The sequence below is a fragment of the Punica granatum genome, chromosome 4 (genome assembly GCF_007655135.1).
Source record: "Punica granatum isolate Tunisia-2019 chromosome 4, ASM765513v2, whole genome shotgun sequence".
Taxonomy (NCBI): domain Eukaryota; kingdom Viridiplantae; phylum Streptophyta; class Magnoliopsida; order Myrtales; family Lythraceae; genus Punica; species Punica granatum.
The window spans coordinates 27,210,993-27,229,049 of record NC_045130.1 but is presented as its reverse complement, the minus strand read 5'-3'; the positions used below and the strand labels follow the sequence as shown (position 1 = coordinate 27,229,049).

The window sequence follows — 18,057 nt, the reverse complement described above, 5'->3', positions numbered from 1 at the left end:
ATTAATTTTGATTTCAAGAATATTTCAATATCCTTTTTGAGAATATTTCAATATCATTTTTTAATAAATAAATTCAGAAGCATCACTTTTAATTTCTAAGTGGACTTAATATTAACATTAAACTTGTAATAGCCTTTAAATATTCCAATGACGGTTTCAAGAATTTGTAACATTGGAAATTGGAAAAAGAAAATAATTTAATTAATTGAATTTGAAAAGGTTATATTTATTCCAAAATTATAGGACTTCTTCAATCAATTATTTTGTATTATATTTTTTTAATCTTTGAGTTTATTTGATGTTGGCGAAATTGTTTTTAGTATTCTAGTCAACATCGATTTACTTGTTAAACCGAATATTGAAAAATGGAAATAATTAATAAATTGAATTAAAAAAATATATTTATTCATGTATTGCACTAATTTTGAAATCCATCAATTCTTGTATTGAGGGTATAGAAGATGCCACATGAAGATTAATTTGTTTGCATTAATAAGGGTTGAGAAGATCCCGCATGGTTGGATTAGAGAAGTCAAAAGTAACATATGACAGATTATGGTGAAGCCAAGAATAACACTTGGCGAAATCACATTCATTCTCTTTATTCGTGTTGACATTATATATTATATATAGATTTTGATACGTAGTCATGATAAAGCAATCCAATCATTTATTAACACTAGCTTTATGCCCGTGCGATGCACATGTTTTAGCTAGAGTATTTATTTTTAATGATAATTTTAAAATTTTGACATCTTGATTAAAATGCTTAATAAGACATATCTTTCTAAAGTAAAATTGTTTAAATGCTAGTAAAAACAGGTTAAAGACAATTCAAGTGACTATTATATATAAATGTTATTTTTTTAATACGTTACATATGTATACCGATTAAAATTATTAAACATATTGAGAAATAAACTTTTAATGAATATAAATTTATCATTTTAATCTTATTTAATGGAGTAAGAGCAAACTATCTTTATAAATATTTGTTATTTATAAATATGTAGATCATGATTTATGTTTTTGATAATTCTTTAATTAAAATGAATAATATATATTTATAATTGCGTCGTTATTTATTTGCATTTAATTCATCCACATATATCATTAAGAATCTAAGATAGTATTTATTTTCTTTAAAAAAATATTTTTAATGTTAAATATTATTTAAAAATTTTCATTTATGACCATATACTATTTAAAAAATTACGTTTGTACTCCTATTACTGTTGAGATAACATTATATATATATATATATATAGATGATAAAGAGCATATCCATGAAAGATCAACTTTTATGACAAAAACGGAAAAAAAATTATAAATTTTTCTTTTGATATTTGCTCTATTTAGCTGCATTATTTTAGATGTAATGTAAAATCAAAAGTATATGAACCGGTATTAATTAATCTCTTTCTTAGTAAGTTTCGTATACATAATTAAAGTGATAATATTAGCAAGACATTTCCATAATCTACCGGAGCAAATCTCAATTCATGCATACGTACTGATGAATCTAATAACCCTCGATTACTCTCTAAATTTCATTTTCCTCCAGATGTTCTATCGATCCATAATCTATATAGGATAATCTTTAAATCTCAATTACAATTCACGGGAGAAAATGTCAATTCACACCTATATAAAATGTACTGATGAATCTAATAACCCTCGATTACTCTGAATTTCATTCTCCTCCAGATGTTCTATCAATCCATAATCTATATACGATATATAAACGTCGGAACGAACTTCCAAGTCATGCCACATAAGACAAAAAAAGTCTTTAAGTGACTCTACCAATTCTTGCCAATTGATGAACGACATTCACCTCGATGTGATTATAGCATGTTGCAATACACACACCTATATATATATATACACACACACACACTCTGAAAGAAGTCATGAGTTAAGCAATTTAATCGAAATAAGCTTTACGATTTTTTTTCAATCTTTATAATTATCACATGTAAGTTTTGCGGGAAATTTAATAAAAAAATATGCAAAAAGTAGCTGCCAGCTCTGATCAAGATAAGAAGAATTGATCAATGAGAATGGAAGAAAGTTGGGAAAATTAAAATTGATGAATACGTTGTTAACTAATAATTGTCGTGCAAGTAATCTACTAATTAAGCTTAATCTTTTTCTTTCGATTATAAAGAAGACTCATGAGTTTAATATAATAAAATATAAATTCTAATAACCAGTAAAGGGGTATGAAGAGTCCCACCCCGAAAACCAAACTTTCAATCTCTTAGTTAAGAGATAAGATTATATGCCACTATGCTACACCTCTTTGAGCTTAATATTTTATTTACTTATCTTTTTTTTCACTTTTTTTTAAGTGTGAACAGTTTCACTTCTTTTACTTTCATGAGTTTTCTTTAATTCCATTAAATAGAAAAATTAATTACGTTTGAAGGCAGGTTTCCTATTTGTAGATATATTATCCATCGTGAAGAGTCCCACAATCACACGTGACTTGTATTCATTTAATTTATGATGGAAGTAGAGGTGGGGAACAAATGAATTGTCTCACACCGGCCCCAAGATAAAAATGGAAGGGGTTTATATGTGGCAATGCCCAGTAATTTATTGGTTTAATTTTTTTGGTTACAGATGGGTCCGAACTGGTATAAGCCCGATCTGACAAGTTGTATTAGAGTTAAACAAGAGACAATCTTTAGAGTGACATGCACACTGCGCAAGCCCACATCACGCCCGACCCGAGCCCGGACTCGAGTGCCACAAGTAATGCGCCTAGAGTGGGCACCCGCGACCAGGATGGGACCTCGAGGTAAGTCGAGGGTGGCCCAGGTTGGGACCTCAATGTAAAAGGGTGGTCGATGAAAGTAGTGGTGAAAGGGCTTATATGTGACAATGTCCAGCAATTCACTGATGGCCTAGATTGGAACCTCAGTGTAAAAGGGCAATCGATGAAAGTAAAGGTGGGGGACAAATGAATTGTCCCACACCGGCCCCAAGATAAGAAGGGAATGGGCTAATGTCTAGTAATTCACTGGTGGTCCAGGTTGGAACTTCAATGTAAAAGGGCAGTCGATGAAAGTAAAGGTGGGGAACAAATGAATTGTCCCACACCGGCCCCAAGATAAGAAAGGAAGGGGCTTATATGTGGCAATGTTCAGTAATTTATCGGTGACTTAGGCCCATTTGTTTTTCCAAAATTTGATTTTAACTTTAACTCAACACACTACACAACAAAAACACACGTTTTCCAAGTCAAATTTATAACTACATCTCATTTGTCTTTTTTCACGATCAAAATCAAAATAACTTTAACTCTGAATCCAAACGGTAAATTTTTAGATTGCGGATGTGTTTGAATCCGTATAAATTCGATCTAATAATTTATTAAATTTGCAAAAATGGACCACGTTTGTTTATTTCTTGTTTTCAACAAGAATCAATCTAAAAGTCGCAAACGTAATTATAGAGTTTTTGGTCAAGTTGTTTGCCCTAACACAACACACAACAAGAAGAGATCAGCCTAGAAGCATATTATTCCATATGTCATGTTAGAAATAGAATTAATAAAAGGCCACATTCAAATTCAATTAATAAGCCCCCACGCAGCTGCCTCGAAGTCCCCCGAAAGTCCACTGTTTCAGGCTCTTTTCATCAAACGTGTCAACGACGGTAAGCCGATTTCGTTGACTTCCCATGACCTGAATATTATTACTCCAGGAAAGCCAGAAGGCACGCACGACCCCTCTTTTGTTTTTGTTTTCTTCTCTGTCTTGTCTCTTTATCCAGCCTTTATTTTATTAATTAATCAATCAATTAGATTAAAATCAAGTTGAATTGAAATTCGGACCTAGTCGTCACTTTCGATTCTCGAAATGTCTCAGGATATTTAATTTGGTAATTACTTGGGAAAACAATATATCAATCAGCCAATTTCTTGTCGGCTAGCTCAAGCAATCCGATCGATAGACCAACAAGATAAGATATTTTGTGACATGACATAACACGCAAGGAAAGAGATAATTAAACAACGGATGCTCAATGTAGAGCTTTCAGTTACGTCCTTAATGAACCATTTGAATGAAGTTATAACAGAGTGAAACGATATGAAAAGGGAAAGAATGAAGTTTGTGTTTTGTGATATCTGTTACTAATATACTCTCCCGACATAATAAAGACCAAAATGTACGTGATTAGCTATGAACAAGTAACCCGGTTCTAATGTATGTCCTCCCCCACCCGCCAACAAGAGAAGAAAAAGAGTAATTAACAGTAGTAAAAAAAATGATTGAAAAAATGATCAATTGATGAGAACTAATTCCCTAGGAACCCGTTCATCTTATTGCTGTTGTTGCTGTTGCTCGTCGTCGCATTGCCATTATTGTTGTTGTTGTTACTGCCATTATTGGGATGCGAGCCACCGCCGATTATGGATGAGATGGCGGCGGCGAGGGCAGCTGTGAAGTTGGGGTTAGCCGTTATGGCGGCAGTGGCAGCATTTACCGTGTCGGCCAGTGATGCCTGCCCTTGATGGCTCGACTGCGAGTTTGGTGCCGTGTCTTGGGACAATTGAAGGCCGGAGAATTTGGATTGGTTATATAAGGCTTGGCCGAAGACCTGAGGGAGTGCTTGGCCAGAGGGGAAGTTTTGCGGTGGGATTTGGAATTGGTGGGGTTGGGGCCTTTGTAGGGGCAAATTAGGGTTTGGGCTGTGGGTTAGGTCTAATGTGACTGTTGGAAATGGGGCAGAGGCTGAGATTGTGGCCATGCTGGAGGAGCAAGGGAGTATAGCCCGAGCTAGCAGGTTGGGGTTCATCATGGCACCATCGGAGCTCGACATTGACCCTGAGAGTAGCATGCTCACTGCAGCGGTGGTGGTTGAGGCCATGGCCATGGCAGCAGGTGGCAGCGGATGGTTATGGTTACCCTCATAGGTTGTTATCAAAATCGATCGGTCTTCAGCACATCGTTGAACCTGTAAAATTACAGTTTTAATACATATTAGATTCAGCATATTATAACATTGTCATTGTGTACCCTTTGAATACTAAATTTGATTGAAAAAAGAGGATTGAACGTACTTGTTTACGAACGGGACAACCGACAGCCATCGTGCAACGATAATAAGCACGGGGACAAGGGTTTCCTTTTGCCATCTTCTGTCCATATTTTCTCCATTGACATCCATCCGTTATCTGAAAAACAACATACCAAACTTGAGTTTGTTTTCATACATATGAATTACTTATCAAAATAAATGGATTAAGTTGCCACAAGATATATTTTTCGGTCATAGGAGACCCATGGGCCACGAGATAGTTTATACATAATGATCCTACTAGTTCATACCATGGGAGCTTCTGATCGGGCCCGCACAGAAACCCGTGCCTTCCTCATCGTAGCTTCGGCTGACTGATCAATCGCCTTGGGAACATCCAATTTTGGAGCCTTGTTAGGAACCCAACCTTGGGTTTCGGAGTCAGGGCTCTCGGGTCTCGTCGAATTGCCATGTTCTTGATCAGTTATATGACCGGAGGATGCCAGTTCCATGTTGTGCCCAGGTGACTTGGAACCGTTCCGTGTCCTCTCTTCAGATGAAGAGTTCCATACCTCCTCATTGTCAGCTGTCTTGGATGGTACTAAATCTAGGAACTGCCTTGGCACCAATTCTTGATCGCGTTTCCTCTCCACAGATTTCGCTTCGTCGACCTGAGAATCAAATGAATGTCATCATCAACATCTAACTGGATTAAGACTTATCTTTACTGGGTCAATTAGCAGTACAAAATTAGTTCGTAAAATTGTTTCGTTAATTCACCGAAAAGAATTTTGTAATTTTGCCAATAGATTACCTCGTGTTCTTGTCTAGTTTCAGCCCCATGACTTTGCTGCTGCTGATGAATCATCGCGGCAAGATGCATCTGCAAAGTGCTGTAATTGGTCGAGACCTGACTCAACATTTCTTTCAACTTTTGGTTCTCTGCGTTCATCCTCTGCAGTTCCCCTTGCAGCTGCACCAGCTGGATTTTTTTTTAACAAAAATTCAGTAAGGCAAAGAGCTCATCAGATCGATGTCGGCGAAATTAGTAATACCCTTTGCTACTAGATAATATATGCACAGTAATAATTCAGTGATTATTATGAGGGGATTGATATGTTACCTCGTTCTTGGCTCTCTTATTTTCCACATCGACTGAGAACCCGATCCCGTCGTCCACCATTGAATCATCACTTCCGTTGTTAGCCGTCAGAAGCCTCAATCCGGTCTATATTTAGCAATAATGAAAATATTAAAACAAGAGTAAATATAATTACAAAAAAAAAAGGATAAAAGTCCGAACACTTCCGGTGTTGGCTATTCTTACATTTACGTCCATATTTGCTTCACTGCCGATCTCCTTCTTGACGACGGCTGAGGGCTCATCGGCTGGCCGCGGAGACTGCTTCTTGCTCTCAGCCGAGAAGAAATCTACCTCTCCTACAGCAACCGCGCGGTTCTCCCCCGGGGGCGACGGGGGAGAGACAGCTGAGGCTGTGTCTCGGGAGAGCCGCTCCTCATCGAAGGAGGGTCGGTGGCCGAGGTGAGGCTGGTGAGCTGCGGAGAAGAACATGGGCAAGGCGACGTCAGCAGGGCGGGTGTGGCCAAGGAGCTTAAGGAAGCCTGAGGGCGGGCGGTGCGCGGCGACGGTAGGGGTGTTGGAGGTGGCGGTGGCGGGTGAGAAGAAGCGGAGTGAGTCAGAGTCGAGAGTAAGGCCCCATCCTCTGTCCATAAATAGATATATATGTATTGGTGGTATTGTATATCCAAAGAAGAAGAGAGCTTAGAGCTTCAGAGGTTAGAGAGAGAGAGAGAGAGAGAGAGAGAGAGAGAGAGATAGAGAGAGAAGAGGGTGAAGGGTCTGTGAAGTCTTTTCCCGAAACGAGGGGAACGGCTATTAAAAGGGGGGGTGGGGGTTTGGAACGAAGACGAAGACCATCCATCGATCTTCTTCTTCTTCTTCTTCATCATCTTCTTGGATCTTCTTTCTTCCTTGTATTGAATCCTCCTTCGTGTGTATGGGGAGATTTGATCCAGCATACGTCAGGAGGTGCATCAGGCTGCCACGTGGCTCCCCGGTCAGAGTCAGACATTTCCAGTGTTATATATGTTTTTCCTTTTATTTTTTTATTTTTTAATTTCTCCGTGAACAAGTGCACCAACCCTATTGGCTTAAACTAATTCTGTTACTCGGACTGTACCTAGCCACGCAGTAATTAACTTGAGGAGTATTGAATATATTTGCTGTCACGTAATGTTCGCCCGCAAAAAACGTAATTTGTTGTTGTGAAATCGTAGCCTTATGATTTTGAGAGCGATATTTTCTTTTTAGTGGTGTATTATATGTTTGCTCTTGGTGGAAGGCTTTGTTTCATTGTCAAGATCTATCTCCTCTCTCTCCCTCTTGCATTTCCATTTCTCTTCCTTTAATTCTCCGGATAATTCCTCCCAAAGTCCATATATGGGATTGCCATTTAGTCCACTTTCTCAAGAAATTCAAGAATAGGTTATTGCCGTATTTTACCCTAACAAGACTCCTCAACCGACCCCTAGCTAGGGCAAGGCCGGGATAAGCACGTAACTGTATCACTTTGTGCCTCGACTTTAGATAGATGATGGGGCCTCGTCATGTATTTTTGTGTTTATGGAACACATTCGACTCATACCCATCTGTCGATCTGATTATGTATGACGTAAAACAATATATATATACTGAATCCCTTCCGTCAAGCTTATTAACATTGGAAATTGTCGATATGGACTACAAGGATGCACCACCTAATTAATGAAAGTTTGACATTCTATTCACAATATTGAGTTTAGTATATGGTATTAATTTCTTCATGAATGGATCGTGCTAGGTTCTCTTGAAATATATAAATTATTTGATGGAAAAGGAAAAAATAAATAAATGGAGAGTATTGTTGCGGGGGGGGGAGGGAGAAAAGGGGGGTTTCTTGTGAGGTTCGTCAAGAAAGGAGGTTGACCCGTTCATAAATACAAAGGGAAGAAACCGAAGGCCACCGCCCCGGGGAGTGCGGCGGGTTCCACGTGACGAAATGGAAAGGAAGAAGCTAAGCCCGCCCGAGTCAACGAATTTGACGGCCCGGCTCTTCGGCGGTTCTGACCGGCGACCGGGTGGCCCAGTTCATCAGTCTCTGCCTTCCTGGGTCCCACATGGCAACCGGGGACGCTCCCCACCCACCCTCCGATCCCGAGCGAGCATCTTGTTGACTGTTTACCCGTGGGACCGGACAACCACCGTAGACATTTTTTTTTTTTATGCGAATCTAAGAACTCGGAGAGCTCATAATCCAGTCAAGCCGGGTCGACTCATTAAGGAGTAAAACTCTATCAGTATTGATTTTCTGCATTCACAAGAACTCGAATTCAAGATCTTACTTAAGCGAAATAAGATAAATTGCTTGAGCCAATTCACCTACGTGTGTTTAGACTTTCTTTCCTCTCTCGTAGTCATCATCTCATGAAACGAACTTTGTTCTGATCTGACTGACTATTTCTTCTTTTCTTTTGTTCTGCTTACACGATGCCCTGGTTTTGTTAGTGTGGTTAGTAATCCCCGGATCTAGCCAATCATTCATGGCAAAAAATACAACAATTTTTGCAATAATTTCCTTATTTTTTATTTTTTATTTTATAATTTTCTCAATAGTTAATAATTAATTAGGTGCAAGCCGACACATTTTGCGGCGTATGCATTATCGAAAAAATATTTAATTTGGAAAATATATACCTTCATACAGATACACGTCAATGAAAAAGAGTTGCATGATTAAATGGCGATGGCCGAATATAAGTGAATCGAAAAAAATAAATAATATGTGTTTGAAAGAATCCATTCAAAGGATTTCTTTATATGCATGATTTAATTATATAAAATCTTTCATATATCAAGAATTTCTCGTTTTTGAAAAGAAAAAACTATTGATTTCATTGATATTATACGAATAATTTGAATGCTCAAACAACTATACATCAAATTCAACATAAAAAAGGTATAGTTATTGAAATGGAAGTGGAAATGCCATTTGAATGAGGAGTAGCGTTGTTATTTTTGAATACGTCGGGCCTCCACGACTTTGTGCCTCACTTTTATATGTTATAATTATGATTAGTGCTCGCATCGCATTCCCTGGGATGAGATGGAGCAATAAGCTTGTGTATATTCGTTTACTGTGATTCTATTGATTTTTTTACACCAAGCAGTAAGGTACTAAGGTGTGATTCGAATTATTGCATGGTCATTTTTTTAATGAATGGTATGCAAGGGTTCCACTCAAATATTCTCCACAGTCCATATGAACACCTTACAAGTCCACAAAATAGGTTGCACATATAAGCTAACAGAAAGTATTCTCCTATAAGATTTCGAAGTGACTCAAATTTGATTGTTGCTAAGAAAATTATGCTCTTTAACCACTAGAGCAACTCTATTAACTTAACATGCAAGCTCTTTTAATACTTTCTTTGCTCTTAAAAGAAGTTTGTATAATCAGTGAGGGAATCATCATATTTATCTCCTCCTTATGACTATTTAATTTTTTTTATTGTTCTTTGGGAATTTACACAATTTTAGCTCCTTATGGCGCATTCGAGACAGACAATTTGTGTTGGACCGCGTGGCCAATTTTCAAGTTAACGCTCAAACAGAAATTAGTCTTAACTTAAGCTTAATTAATTAAGACTCACTGTGGTTCCACCAAAAAAGAAATTACCATTGTCGTCCAAATAGTGTGGATCACACTTGTATTAAATATTAGCTCAACAAGAGCGATCTTAGGGTAAACACCAAATGGGAACAGGAACCTTTGCTAGCTAGAAAGATTAAGCTGGTTTAGAGCAAGCTAGCTAGCTTTTTCCAGCTGCTTGTTTTATCGCTGTCCTTCCCGAATTCCTTCGGGTTTTGCCCAAAATTTTCAACATAAATCGACCCTTTTTCCTCTATTGTATGCATTTTGTTCTAAAATACTAAATGCTACTTTTTGAAAGTTGGTCGCTAGCTAGGGCTTCGGGTCGACAAAAAGTTATAGTCTGTTCTGTATCCCAACTTGGACAAAATACAATCATGAATGAATCCTATATATATATATATAAAATAATGTGCGCGCACGGGCAATACAGCTTCCTTTTGTTTACCAAAGACTCGAAAGATTTGGTTTGGTTTCTCCTTTTTTGGAAGAGAAATCCATGAAGAAACTTCAATGTCAGGGACCCAACCCCTTTGGAAATTAGTATGAAAGCTTTGCTTCAAATTGACCACTTGCATGCATGGGGGGAACCCCCTTTTTCTTCTCGTCTGGCGCCATTCGATTGATTTTTCAAAGCATTGGACTTTGATAGTCCAATCAAATTTGTGGAAAAATCTCAAGGGGTAAGTATGTACGTAGTTTCTGTCTCTTACAAATTAAATTGAGACTGTCGTGACAAAAGGAGCTTGGCACAGCTGTATTGCTATCCTCTTGAAACCAAGAGACGTCCCTAATTTGATTCTCACCGTTGAAAGTACTCTATCCCTCTATGTTTTATTCCCTCGTATAATCTAAGGTTCATTAGCTTGGTTTTTAATTGAAGTGTATCATGGTATATGAAAGTTCAACTTTTTAACTAATTCAATTCAAGCGGGGTCGAGCCATTAAGGGATAAAATTCTCTCAATCAACAATTTTCTCTATTTATAGGACTCAAACTTGAGACCTTGCTCATTCTCGTACTGAGAGAGAAAAAAGCCAGTTCACATACCAAAAGAGAAAAGGTACCGAACTAATTGAACCGACCCTTATTGGTTCACATACTTCTAATTTTAGCATCACCAGATTGTAACAGATGAGAGTGAATGTCCCGTTATACAGAAGGTAGCCAATGGGAATACGATTTGGCCATTTTAGAGTCTCTTATTGGCTCCTGTTGTGTTACCGTGAGAAAGAATAATCTGGTATATTTTTTATTGCTTTTATTTAAGGTTTGATTAAAATGTTGTCTCACCAAGAAATGAACTTGTCGACGTTAGCTAGGAAAAGAAATGGTGGAACCAAAGCCAAAGGGGGTTGAAAATCAAGCCCACGGCGCCGGAAGGGGGAAATTAAGAAGAAATTAGGTCACGTTATGATGTTATCTACACAAAGGAACAAAACAAGACAGTCACGTTACTAAATTAATTTGAGAAATATAGGCCATTGTTAGAATGACTTCTATTTTAAATAGAATTTGTGGATTAAATATTAGAAAAGAAAAAAACTTGGAAAAAAAACTATGATTTTCTTTAAAAAAAATGCCGTAAGGTTCGTGTGGTAATTAATTTGGCACTCGTTCTTCTTAATTTAGGTCTCGAATTCAAGTCTTTAAATGAAAAAATTCACGATTGGGAGAGTTTCATCTCTTAATGGATCGATTTCACTCAAATTGGATTAGTCGATGTCCCTTGAACTTTCCGATATTCATGATGCACAAAAGGAAAAAAAAAAAAAAGCTGCAGATGTTTACTAGCTAGGCTGCAGATAGTAAAAGGTGATCTAGACAATTACATGCGACCACGTCCAAGGCTTTTTTTTGGGAACTTCATGTGTTTTAAAGTTTTCAAGTACCCAAAAAATTGTCTAGGAGGTCTAGGGCCTCGAAATATAAGAACGAAGAAGTTGCAATATGGTAGTTTTCCTGGAAAATGTTAAATTCTTCTCGTGATCAGATGGCCTTATTATTCTACATGGATTATGTAAAAACCAATATATGGTCATAAGTAAAATGTTTAGACGCATCAAGTCTTAAATCAAATGAAGAATCAGTGTCGCTTATCCCCCCCCCCCCCCCCCCCCCCCCCCCCCAAAACAAAAGAATTAAATGTATATACCAAAATATAAATTTGTATCAAAGTAGAATCAATAACTAATCCCGATATTGAAGTATAGAAAAAACTCTACAAGCATAGCATATATATACACACAAATATTATATATTCAGTTATTAGGGATTATGACATGAATCTAACATGAGACCTCTAAAGTTAAGTAACAACATGTAATTCATTTCACATTTGACACGCACGCGAACACTCATATTTAACACAGTCCTCGTACGAATAGAGAGAACCCATCAAGAGTGGAGACTGGCATCGAGATGGTCCCTATTTTTGTTTTTTTTCTATTTCTTCCATTGTATACACATGTAGATGTGAATCATTAAATTGCTAGTCAGGCCGATCGGTCTAAAGTCCCTAAAGCACTGGAAACTCTTTTATCCGAATTTCTCCAATCAGAAAGAGACGAAAGAGGGTACAAGATAAGACCACATAGACGTAAATAATTGCAAGTCAGCATATGCAGGTATTATATTATGCCGTCTTATCACATAACATGATATATTATTAAATTTCGTTTCGCCTTTGATAAAAAATCAATGAGACTGGGCTTTTCTTCTGTCCGTCAAATAACTCACTGCCGCGTGTCTCTTGGTCTACCAATAGATGTGTCACGCAATTATATTGACCCCTAAAAAATAGCGGGAATGAAGAGAAGGGGAACGTGGGGAGTGGGGCGCACTCGGCTAGGATTCAGGTGGTTGCAAATTTGATTTTTATTGGTAGAATTTTTTATACTCTTTTATTTAATTTTACATTTCTTTTTACTAATTTCAAGGGTCTCTATTATAAAAAAATGTCAATGTAATATTAAAACTGACATACTTATATATATCCATATCCATATATATATATATATATATACAATTGAAAATAGAAAAAAGAGAGAAGCCGTTCAGAGTTTTCGTCCAGGGGAGATAGAATTGTAAGATAATCTTATGGCCTTGGACATTGTTATATCAAAGTCTCCTCTAGCTATATTTGAAAGGAAATAATGGGCAAAAATCATTCTTGTGAAATTAAACCGGCAGAAATATCATATAAAGGATCAACGCCATTAGTTTCTCTAAATTCCAGGATATGTTAGAAAATGAAAATATTTATGAGTACACACAATAGGTGAATATAAGCATATCTATACAATGATTAAAAAAAAAGAGTTTTTTTATAGGTAGTAAAAAATATGTGTATGATCAATAAAGTGCTTCAAAATTATGCACTTAATTAGTCAATAAGAAAAATCTATAAGAATAGAAGAGGAATGATAAGGATGAGAAGATATTTTGTGAGGGGTAAATGACACCAATAAGTGAAAAATGACTTATATCATTAAGTCAAATTTTTTTACTGGGAGTATTTGTTTTAACTTAACCAAGTAAGTTTTTAAAAGTTAGTTTCAAATTAGTTATAAGAAAAAATGAATGGGAGAAAAAGGCAAATACGAAAGTGAGGGTCCAAAACTCCTTAATTGTTAAGCCAAAAATCACTTAATGGAGTAAGTAAAAAATTTTGATTTATGAAATAAGTCATTTTTCATTTATTGTACCCTTAATCCCTCACAAAACATCTTCTCATCCTTCTCATACTAATTAAGTGTTTAATTTTTGACTCAATGATTAAGTAATTTAGATCCTCATATTTGATCTTTCCCTCTCTTCTATTGATTTTTCCTTTTAACTAATTTGTAACTTATGGACACTTGTTTGATTGAGTTGAAACAAACACATTACTTATTCAGTAAAAAAAAAAGAAACAAACACATTACACTCCTTCAATCTTTAGCAAATTCAAGGAAAATAAATATATTAATTACGTAAGTGTGCAAAGATAAATATATTAGGTATCGCACCCTCTGCATGAAACTTGCAGAGGCACCATCCATGATTACTTCAGATTAATGCATTATTCCTTAAGCCAATGTAGATATGAGATTTTTGTTGATAACTTGATTTATAATTAAAGAAGATACAAAATTGACGATTTTGTCCAATTCTATACCTGTTTCTTTCTTTTAATTAATTAACCGTGACATGGGCATTTTTAAGTAACGATGAGACAAACTAGCTTTCATCTTCACCCAAAATAAAAATTAGACATATTAGTGCTACATGTGGAGTTGGTGAAATTAAAAAAAAAAGAAGAAGGAGAAAGATAAATTCAAGCAGTCCAAGTCAACACAGTAACTATTGTGGAATAACTCATTTTTTTTTCTATTAACGTGGAATATGTCTATTGGTATATCCATTTTATTTTTAACAAGAGTATGAGCCATGCTATACACAGAATCAAACATAAATAATAAAGTTGAACTTGTCAAACATAGTATACTTTTGAGTTATATTTGGAAAATAGATATTATTGTTTAATCAATATATATTAATTTCGCATAGATAATAACGCTGAACCCGCATCACATGTTATGTATAAAATCTTTCTTTATTTTTTTATGAAATTTTACCAAATTTAATTTTAAATAGGAATAATTATATAAATAAATAAGTCAATGCTAAGGCAACCAAGTTCAATAGCCAAAATATTGAATCCGAAGTTGATCTTGATGTTAGTATTTGTAAATTCAAAAAACCTATTTATTTCGTACTCTTTTCATATTAAATCACTAAAGATCGTTTAATCGAAAGAAAATGCATTGATGACCAATAATAAAAATAAATAATTGCAAAATGGACAGTGTAAAATGGAGAAAACCGTGTAACCGAAAAAAAAAAGGTAGAAAACCAACAACTAACAGATTCTTTCTATCCAAAATTAAGACAAAAGAGATTATATCAATACATCATTGATCCCCTTACGTAAGAAATAAGAAAGAAAATATATATAGTAGATATATTTGACCTTAAACTATCGTCTAATCCACGTCTAACACTGAGTATTTATTAATTTTTTTCCATGCTTTATATTTTAAATATATTACATTGATATATGAAAAAAAAAAAGATGAAAAGGCCTGGTAGGAATTACTTTTGTCAAGGAAAAAAAAGAAAATTGATCGTAAAGAATAATGATATATCAGTTAAGAGATTGAGGCAACATATACTAGGGCAATATTTTTAGAATACTATGATTTGGGACAATGTCGAAAATCCCCAAGACCATCTCTAGCCGGAGAGACTCCATGGGTCTATAAAGTGGGCCAGGTTTTCGTCACATAGGCGCCACGACAAACAAACATATGCCCAAAAAAATGATAGAACCAGAACTTCAAGTATTAGTCTCTCGTTAGATCTCTACTATGATCCCACAGTTTTTATTGTTTTAAAAAAAAATACTTTAAATGTATAGCTCGCTGCCCGCGATGTGGCTTGGAGCAATGGACCACACAACAAAAAGAGCTTATGGCTCTTTGCTATCTTCAAAAAAAAAAAATTGTTGCTATGCAGCAGTAGCAGCATTGGCAGCCCTGAATTGGTGCTGGCTCGTCTCTGAGATGGGTCTTCATGGGGCTTCGCTAGTGGACAAAGCTCCAGTAGAGAGAGATGCGCGTGTCTTTCCGTACGCCAGCTGGCATCGAGAGACGCGGCCGCATCTTTGTTGGAAATGGTCAAATGAAACACCTCATTTTTATGTAAATGAAAGTGATTATATTTTACATTTATTTTCATAATAAAAAAAGTACTTGACATTACATTTCTTTGCGAGGTTATATTTTTATTCCAAGTAAATTTTCAATCATGCCATTTATTGCCTTTACCTAAACACTAATAAATATTTTATATAAGATAGATTTTCAACGACACCTCTTGATATTTTGAAAAAAGACAACATCTCGTTTTTTTATTACAAAGAAAGCCCAATGCCTAGTATAACAACCTTTTTTTAAAAAGGACAAATAGAACCATATTTTGCTTAGGTGGCAAGTTACAAGATCCCACATGGACAAATATGTTGTTGTTTTATTTTTTATTAATTTTTATTTTAGAAAATTAAAAGTGAAATAATTTTGAAATTAAAAAAAGGACAACTTTCCATTAGCCTCTCTCGATTTGGGGACAGGGGGATGCCCCATAGGCCGTCTATGACCTCTGAAGGTGCTAACTACCTCGCTGGTCGAGGTAGTACCCTTTTATGGATCTATATTTGAGATACCCCTTGATCTTTTTCTTTTTTTTTGGGGTGGGGAGTGGGGTCAGGGGGTGTTTTGGCAAACTCGTCGGCGGGGTAGTGGCTTAAAAGTAATGGGTGTTGTCTTTTATCGAAATTTTGGAAGGCGTCATTAGAATTTACAATTTACCCTTTTATATAATTTGTTTCTTTCAACTTAAAGAAAGGGGAAAGCAAAAATTGGGCATCTTGAATTGTTTTAATTTGGGGAGTGAGATTTCATTTTTAGAAGTTTATGGAGTGATACTTCTCGATGAGGAAAAGTTTAGGGGGTTCCACTGAAATTTATCCTAATTTTATCCCATGGCAAATACTTTTTTTCTTGAAGGAAATGTATGCCACTAATTGTTCTATTACAAATACAATTGCCTCATAATAATTTTACAAAATAATCATATCGATCATACCATGAATTATTACCATTGTTTATATATATTTGATAAAAGAGATTGTATCCGAATATTTAGAGAGGCAAATGTATAGCAATATCATTTAAAATATCCTCGGATTTATATGTAAAGGAATTCATAATCAATTCAAAAATTTAAATTATAATGTGATGTGATGTTTCTTTAATTATGCTTCTCAGATTCTTCTATATAATATTTCCTCTTTTTAACTCCAAAAATTTGATGAAAGTTATCAATCCATTGATAAGCAACCCATTGGAAGTATTTGCCAATCTATGTGCCAACAAAATTTTAGTTGGGAATGGAGTCTTTTTCAGGAACTTGACTTGTCATATGAGGAAATTCTCGAATAAGACAAAAAGAAAGAATTACCGTGGGAGCACGCCACTTTTCAACAAATTTTCAATGATCAAACATCTCACAAGCATGGGCTGGGCTGCGGATAAGCAAAAAAAAAAAAAAAAACAAAAAATGCAATTTTTTTTCGTGTCAATCTTGGTATTCATAAGTTTAATTGGACCCCAATTAATTCAGTCGAACCGGATCAATTCACTAAGGGATAAATCTCTCTCAGCGTGAATTTTCTACATTCATAATGACTCGAATCCGAGACCTTATTTAAGCGGAATAATGGCCGAATCGCTTGAACCAACCTACGTTGATAAAATACAATTTTTTTCAATCATAATTGAGGCTCATGGATTTAGAAGACACTAAACTGAGGAGAAAAATTAATATAGAAAGTGAAGAAAAATGAATTTAGAATTTCTTAATTTCATATAGAAGAAGACTATGTCAATATATCAAACGCTAATATAAAAGTGCAATTCTCAAAATTCAATCAATACAACAAACCTTGTTGATTATACCACTGAAAAAAAAAGTTATATATTATAATAGGTTAACTGTTTGATAAATTATTAATTGTTGGGTATGGTTTTCAACACAAAATCAGGAGTTGGGAAGAAAATGACAAGAGTTGACTGAGATCACGGTTGACCAAATGCTGCCACCCACGTGGCTTAGTTGCATGACGTAGAAAATTATGTACCGGGTTAGGTTATGACAGCCCGATTTTCTAAATTTGAAAGAAATCTCCCCTTTTCTTTTTTTCTTCGCCTTGCGATAAGAATTTATATATTAATAAATTAAACAAATTAATCACAAAGGCTGAAATTGACGAATTGCATTATGAGTGATGAACTTTTACTTTCAAAAGTAACAAGAAATATTATTTTGATAGAATCAAATCTCTTAACTAGAATTAATCTCAATTGATTAGTTAAAATATCTTATATTTAAAAGAATATTGAAAGAGTTTTATTCTTTAATAAGTTGACACGGTTCGACCTGATTAGGTGATAAGACATTTTGATCATCTGATGGATATAAGAGTGTACATTATATATATATATATATATATTTCTTTTTCTTCAAAGTGAATGAAAATGAAAAAGGGCCTACCGTGAAGAGCCATGCGGTAAACGATAGTTTGACGACTTCGTTTTGCGTGTAGCCGCAAGAATTGGAGATCTTATGCCTTTCACATCAACTAAATTATACATTTATTGTAATTATACGTTTGTTTGAATGTTCTTTTTCTTCTGTTTTCTGAATTGAAAATTCT

At 35.3% G+C, this 18,057-nt stretch overlaps 1 protein-coding gene across 1 annotated transcript; it reads right to left on the bottom strand.

The window, feature by feature from the left end:
• Positions 1-4,016: 4,016 nt before the first annotated feature.
• LOC116206246 (probable WRKY transcription factor 31) lies at positions 4,017-6,990 on the bottom strand. The gene is made up of 6 exons (XM_031539061.1): positions 6,359-6,990; positions 6,155-6,259; positions 5,846-6,013; positions 5,343-5,702; positions 5,075-5,188; positions 4,017-4,968 (listed from the first exon to the last, which is right to left on the bottom strand). Exons 1-6 carry the CDS (start codon positions 6,761-6,763, stop codon positions 4,309-4,311), a joined length of 1,812 nt encoding a protein of 603 aa, XP_031394921.1. The 5' UTR covers positions 6,764-6,990; the 3' UTR covers positions 4,017-4,308.
• Between the last annotated feature and the right edge of the window lie 11,067 nt (positions 6,991-18,057).